The 8,213-nt window shown below is 34.7% G+C and overlaps 1 protein-coding gene across 1 annotated transcript; it reads left to right on the top strand.

Moving 5' to 3' along the window:
* Positions 5,837-6,879, top strand: LOC107625811 (dirigent protein 22). Its single transcript, XM_016328536.2, has one exon. It carries the CDS (start codon positions 5,964-5,966, stop codon positions 6,534-6,536), a length of 573 nt encoding a protein of 190 aa, XP_016184022.1. The 5' UTR covers positions 5,837-5,963; the 3' UTR covers positions 6,537-6,879.

Genomic DNA, 8,213 nt, shown 5'->3' on the forward strand with positions numbered 1-8,213 from the left:
TTTCCAATAGGTATAGTTTTCCCATTGAAAAGAGGCGGTCTATTGCTTGACTGTCCTTCTGTAAGGTTGTAGGACACCAGATTAGAGCCACTGCTTTCTGCCATCTGGATTTTTTCTCCAAGCTGCAAAGCTTGATCTCTTTGAGACCAAGCTCTGATACCAATTAATGGTTTTCAGTGGCTAAGAGAAGGGGGGTTGAATCTTAGCCCCCTTTTCGCTCAGTAACACTTGCTGGTCTTGGAAATAACTTCAGGAGACTTTTTTATTTTTGTCTCGTCCCTGGCCACGAGACTTTTATTTTTGTCTCGTCACTTGGCACGAGATATTTTTCAGTTTTAGCTCCTGTGTAGTAAAAACAGAAATGGAGTAGAGAAGAGAGAAAGTTACACCCAGATATATCATGGTTCAGCTGCTAAGTGCAGTGCAGCCTACATCCAGTCTCCATCACAACAATGATGGAATTTCACTATAATCTTCTTGATTACAGATTGTAAAGTGCTAACCCAACTTACAAGGGGATTCCCACAGAATCATGAAACACAACATAGATGAACAAAGGAACTCTAAGGACATCTATGGCTTTTTCTTTTAATTTTGCACTCTCTGCCTTTTTCTGCTCTATGACTTTTTCATACAAACCTCACTGTTTGCCTTTTTCCATGAGACTCAAGACATGACAAAATTAAACAGAAAAATACAAAACAGAATACATTGAAGGAGAAGAGAAATCTGTTAGCTCAGGTAACTCTGAGAACTCTGTGCCTTGCACTCTCACACTTTCTCCTTGAATCAAACCCTGACTGTTCACCCTTACTTATAGGGAGAAGCCTCCAAGGTTGAAACCAAAAGCCAAGCCAACTTCTTCTTCTCCAAGAAACAGAACCGGTTTGGCCAGAGAGAGAGAAGAGATAACCCATGCAAAACCCAACATGCAATTACCTCTAGTCCTTCCTTGGTCATCAATCTTCATCAATCCGAGCGCTCCATCCTTGGCTTGCTCTTCAAGATGAATTTCTGGCCATTGATGCTTCATGATGATGATAGCTTCATCTGCTCCACTTTTGCTTCCTCCCTCACGCAGCCACCCTAGCTACCTTCTGTGATGAGTGAACTCAAAAGCAGAGACAAGCCATTCCAAAAATCTTCTCCTTGCTGGCCGAAATCTTCCTTATCCATTTTTGGTATGGAGAGGCTGAGATCTCATCACCATATCTTTCCTTTCATGGTTGCAGATCTTAGCCACTATATTTTTTTATGTTTTCTTACCATCAGCTCGATGGTCTTGATGCATCAAGCTCCTTCTTTCTTCTGGTAGCTCAACTTAGCTTCCATAGTTTTCTGTGACATGACCGAAGGAAAGAAAGAAAAGATGAGAGAGTAGAGAGTGTAGAAAGAGAAGCAATCAAATGGATTTGATGAATTAAAGTTAATTACTTCCCTTTGCTTTAGGTAGCGTGCCTCATTATGCCATCAATCAAATCAATGACAATTTCTTTCTCATAGTTCCCATGCATGTATTAATTCTTCTCAATAAAATTTTGAGTTCCATCACATGTTTAAAGAAGAGATCCGTTGTAAGCAATGGAACTTTGCTTTCTTTGCTTAGTGGATTCGGACCATGCATTGGTCTAATTAGCAAAGTTTGTGATTGGGCTTATAGTAATAATAGTTCAATCTGGCCCAAATAATCACAAATTGCTTCAGCCAAATAATATAGGAAACATTAATAAAGGCTGATTGGTTTTAAGCGTATTGGGCTTACAATAATTCTGCTTTTCTGTTTGGCCCAATAAGAAAACCTGCATTGCAAAATTATTTTGATCATCATTTAATTCGAAATTAATTTAATAATTTTTAATTAATTATATTAATAATGTTTAGTCATCACTGATATTAATTTAGAGTTTTCCAAACTCATCACATTCGATGACGAAGTTTAAAATTTTGATTTTGGTCAATATGCAAATACTTAGGATTAAGCATGTTCAAAAATTTTGGTATCGGTGCATTTCAATGGACCCTTTGCGAAATATTTTATATAAGGTATTCTGGATAAATGGTGATGATCATGTGCGAGCTATGTTCGATTGTCATGGAAAATTGTGACCAAACAAGTGATGAAACTTTGCATTGAGTTGATGGACATTATCTGTAGTTCTTCTTCCTCATGTTTACTCCCAACAGTTTATGCAGTAGGACCTACTCAAGCGGGAAGAGCCAAATTCCCCACAAGAATTCACTCTTCACTCCCAGTGAGTGAATCTGGTGCTAATTTGGTTTTCGAAGACTCTGAGTCAGACAAGGAGTGAGTCTAATATGTTTCTGATAGTGACAATGATGGCGATACAAAGTTTATTTCAGAAACCTAACTATCGTCGTTTACTTTCTGACTGCATATCTTTCCACCACCGTTACCACTACCTAGCCGAGCCTAAGTTCCAGTCATTATTCGACATTGGATGTAGATGTTATGCAGGTGATGCCAATATCTTTCGGTCTAGGGGTGCTGATGACTATAAGTCAGATGGGAGTGTAGAGCTAAGGGTTGGCCGCCTTAGATTCTATAGTAGAGAGTCTCTTCACCTTGCCATCAATAACTATGGCATTTGTCAGAGTAGAGTATCGGGCGGTCGAATATGATCATCTGAAGTATCATTATCGGTGAAGATATTATGCTGTAAGTTGCACTGAAGCACTTGGGTTGCATATTGACAGAATCTTGGTTATTGGGAGGTTCGTAAATATGAGGCTATGCACACGTGCTTAATACCAACAATGTCCTAAGATTATTTAAATCTTGATAGCAACCTGATCTGCAAAGTTATCTTTTCTAACTCTATGATAGAAGGTAATTGTTTAAAATTTTGCATTTCTTTTTGAAAAAATTATTACATGTTTACATTTCATTGTAGTAAAATTACTAAAAATGGTGATATATTAATTAATTTAGATAATCCTTCCGTTCTGATTAGAGTACTACAAGCGTAGTGGAGCAGAGCTACAAGTTTAAGTCGTCGTACAGGAAGGTTTAGATGGCAAAGCAAAAAGCAATTGCTCAAATTTATGACAATTGGAAAGAGTCATACAACTAATTTTCAAGGTTGTTAAATGCGATTGAGCAATGTTTGCCAGATACGGTTCATGATATCAAGCTTGTGCCACGCTATGAACACATTCTTCGAGACTTTGATTATATGTAGTTTGATAAGGCATTTTAGACATTTTCTTCCTACATTAAAACCTTTGAGTATTGCAAACATTTGATACCTATTGATGACACACATTTTTATGGGCAATACAGAGAAATTTTGCTAATGGCTATTGTACAAGACGGCAACTCAAACATTCTTCCCATAGCGTCTGTTTAGTAGCAAAAAAAATATGTGTTAAATATGTGTCCAGCTAACCTAGAGATGCAAAACAAAAAATATGTTTAGTAGCAAAATAAAAAAATAGCAACTAATAAAAAATATTGCACAGATAAAGACATACCTCGCAGCCAATGAAAAACCCACCTCGTCGTTATCGTCAAGATACCACTACCGGAATCTGTGTTAAATCCAAGAAAGCATGAGTTGGATGCATCTGGCCAAGTCACCCACCTTTAAATTGATAGCCATGCACAATGAATGGTAGGTCCAGAGGAGCACAGTAAAACCCTACGAGTAGTCCCTACAACTCTGGAAATCAACAATCAATGGGACCTATCTAATATGTATGGTCGTGCTAGATTTATTTGTCATTAGTATCCTGCCAATCAATCTGAGTTCTAATAACGTGCACATTGCCAGAGTACATCTAATGCAGCATCAACAGGCATCTGTCTCAACCGAGTCTTAAACCACGTCATTTTAATGGTGAAAGACTCGGTTGCAACCACCAACCGGCTCTTAATGCGTTTGCAAGCCAAGGTGATAAGCGACATCATGAAGGGTGAAGGTACACTCATCCCATGACATGTGAAATGAATGTGTCTTTAGAGGTTATCTATCTGTAAAGGCCGCAAGGAGCGAGTTGTCGAAGTGAAAATCTCTAACTCGTGCCTCATGGGCAACACCAACTTCCTCTACATAAAGTAGTAATGCATCAGGTAGTCTCTCTACTCCTAAGTCCTCGTTTCTTCTAAAAAATAAGACCCATCGACCATTGACTCTATATATTTTTTACATTAAGCACAATTTAAACCATCGTTAACAATAAGATATATTATGTAAAATATCTCTAAAAATCTGTCAATCATAAATCACCATTTATCTCATTCATAATAAACTACAATAATTAACATAAATCCAAATATTTTTACATTAAATTTTATTAATTTAAAAATATTCAAATTTTGGCAACGTAAAATATGAATACATCTCCCTAATTTATATATTTATAACAGTCCATACCTTAATATGTTCAAATTATCCTAATTAAATGGTTAACAACTAACCAACTAATAACTATAATATAGTTACTACATGCATATTAAAATATAATATAATAAACAAAAAATTAAATTTTAACCTGATTATCGATGTAGTCCACGATAAGTTTGCCTTTATTTAAACGATTAATGTTGTTACTGACGAGTCATTGCGGCAACCCCTCTTATTTTTTTCTCCTTTTTTTTTTCTTTTTTTTTTTACTCTCAATTCAAGTTTAGTTGAAATTTAGCAAATGGTTGGAAGTGAAAGCGTAGGCGCGCTATCTGCGTTGTTATATACTAGTTCCTCCTATTTCGCAGGCAGCAGTTGTGCAATAGTCGAAGAAATTCTCTTTTTTCTATTGCGTTGGCAGAAATTGCATAATTGCGTTCTTTTATTATTGCACAGATTTTGACTGCTAAATAAACACTGTCAGTGAAATTTCGAGATAATGCTTAAAACAATAAAAATTTCAAAAAGTAAATAAATTAGTAAATATAATTTTTATTTATATATAAAAACCTTAATTTATCATACCTTATATAATGAGAAATCTTTGTCTTCAATTCTTAGTGCACGCGGACCACGGCATGTGCTTGAAAATAGCACATTCTTTTTTAGTCTTTATTGTTTTACCTTTTTTTCTTTCCTTGGATCACTTGTTAATTTCCCTTTTAAATATAAACACATAACTGGTTTTTTCTTTAATATATAAAAGAATTATTAGGAAGAGGCAGGCACGCTTTGCCAATTTTACATCATATAACAATTCCACATGAGAGAAGCATCTTCCTGCCGGTTTCTAATGATGATATGAGAGGCACACATTCTAGAAAGAAAAAGTATAGGTAACAAACAAGATTTTTGAACAATGTGTAAACAATGTGAATTAATAGGATTAAAAGAATAAATTTAATTAGTAGCATTAAATTAATATATAATGTATTTTTATTTGATTGGTGGTTGTTCATATTGCTCAAAATTTTCATTGTTCCTTTAGCTTTCTCCTCCTATAAATCATTCCCTTTTATGCTTTAACAAGTCCATTTTGGAAATTAAAGAAGAAAAAAAAAAGTGCTTACTACCCCATCTTTCACTCGTCAACTAATAATGACACCCTCACACCAACCAAACCCCACTAACTTAGGTTTCGGGTCCCCATCCTACATTTTCCCCCCTTCCAATTTCTTCTCTAAAGAGATTTTTGTTTAATTTGCTAAGAAATTGCATCTCACCGATATTGTTGAAAAAAATGCTTTTTTATTCATATACTTTGCAAGACCAATATAAATAATAATATATGAATAATGCTAAAACCATTAACTCAAAATTCCAACCAAAGAATTTTGTTAGAAGAAAAGTGGTTCCATACATGTTTTTTCTTTTTAGTGAATGTACCTTTATCATTAAATTTATGTCTACACCACAGATTCCCCATTTATAAAAGCCTCAACACCTTTTCTTCCCTCTTCATTCAACAACCCACATTTTTTAGTGGAGCCATTAGCAATTAGTACTTTGCATCATTCTTCTCTGATCTGATTCCCAACCATGACCACCACACATTTCTTCTTCATCATCACCACTCTTCTCCTCTCATGCCACACCCTCACCGGAGCCAGCGATTTCGTTCGCCCCATCGACCGGAGCCTCCTCGGCCTAAACAAAGAAGAGAAGGTTTCCCACTTCAAATTCTATTGGCATGACATCCTTAGTGGCCAAAACCCAACTTCAGTTTCGGTTGTTACACCACCCATGACCAAGATCAACACCACCACCGCATTTGGGTTGGTCAGAATGATCGACAACCCTTTGACCCTAGGTCCTAAATTGAACTCCAAGCTTGTTGGAAGGGCTCAGGGGTTTTACGCCTCCGCTTGTCAAACCGAAGTCGACCTTCTTATGGCCATGAACTTTGCTTTCATTGATGGAAAATACAATGGAAGTTCCATCACCATCTTGGGGAGGAACGCTGTGTTTAACAAGGTGAGGGAGATGCCGGTAATTGGTGGAAGTGGATTGTTTAGATTCGCCAGAGGCTATGCCGAAGCAAGGACTCATTGGCTAGATCTTAAATCTGGTGATGCTACTGTTGAGTACAATGTCTATGTTATGCATTACTAAATTCTGTTTTTTTGCTTGACTTATTTTACATAATTTATGTTTTTTTTTACTCTCAAATAATTTTGAATTATAGTATGTAATAAATAGTAAAGATCTAAACATAGATATCTTATATTAAATTTATTAGAGGTTATGTTATCCCAGCAATTGGTAACATTTGTTTTCTTATTTGTCATGATTTTGAGTCTATAGGGTAGAAGACAATTAATTTCTTGTTGTATGTGAATGATTATTCTTACCTTTTTCAAGTGGTGGGGCTTTGTGTTTATGAACCACCACCTTTGTTTTGTCCTTTTATCTGTATCTGTTTTGTTTAGTTAAACTGGATCTTTGGTTGGTATAATAATTTTGTAGTAATGTCTCCAATGCATGCATACTTCCAATAAGATCTGATGCATGCATCTCTTTATTTGAAATGCTAAGATCAAAGGAATCCGAAGAAAGCAAATGTAGGGAACGGATGATTTAAAATAGTAAAAGGAAAATCTAAAATTAATCTCAGAAACTTGATTCTTTAAATTTTTATTATTTTAGAAATGTTTAAAATTTATTTTTGTAATAGGAATTGTATCTTTTATTAGTGTGGTTAGTCAATCATACATGTGTCATATTAAGTTACTAATGTAAACGTTAAATGTCCACTTTGGTCCTCGCACGATTGATGAAGACTTTGAACATGTTTCTCATCTACTATTTATATTGGGACCCAATCTGATTTATGATGTATGTAGTTGATACGCCACAACAAATTTCAAAGTCATCAATCAAAGGAATGACGTGTACAAAATCATGTCAAAATATCATTGTTTTATACTTTTTTTTTTTTTTAGCTTTAGGTTTTCTCATTTTTCTTTTTACAAAATTCTAAATCTTAGCAATTAATAATCAATACTCTAGAAAAAAAATTTATATTGGTGATTATTGATAAGTTGATTTTATTTACGTAATGAAATCGAAAATTATTAACTCTTTAATATATTAATTCTATTGTCAAATTTAACAATAAGACAACATTAAACCTATTTGAAAACTTTTAGGATTGAAATTGGACGTTTGAAATATTAGGAACCAAATTAAGAATTCGTTCAAACGTTAGGAACCAAAATAGTATACTTTTTTTACAATAAAAGTACTTTTTTTTAAAGATGTATCCAAACGTAGAATAAATAACCATTTCTAACCATAAAAAATTCAATATAATTCGATAATCCAATTTATAATAATTTTAATATTTTAAACATTTTATTCTAATCTAAAAAAAGTTTAAATGAGTTTAATATTGTGCTACAATTAAATTCGATAATCCAATATAATTCTGATAGTTACAACCACTACACCAAATTGACTATATAAATACACTTGATTTCTAACTCTTATTTTAAGGGTCTTCATTCATTAATATGGTGACATTTATACATGTAATTTTTTAATCTTTACTAATGTAGTAAATATCTCTCTCGCAGTGAGAAGAGAAGAGAAATCATTACCGCGCTACAATTCACGTTTGCTGTTTACCGTCGCGGTTTGAGTTCGTCATTTGCCATTCACTGTCGCAGTTCGAGTTCGCCGTTCGCCATTCATCCTTCACCGTCACGGTTTGAGTTTGCCGTTTGTCGTTCACCGTTCACCGTCACGGTTTGAGTTTGTTGTTCGCTATTCACCATCACGGTTCGAGCT

The sequence above is a fragment of the Arachis ipaensis genome, chromosome B02, assembly GCF_000816755.2.
Source record: "Arachis ipaensis cultivar K30076 chromosome B02, Araip1.1, whole genome shotgun sequence".
NCBI lineage: Eukaryota > Viridiplantae > Streptophyta > Magnoliopsida > Fabales > Fabaceae > Arachis > Arachis ipaensis.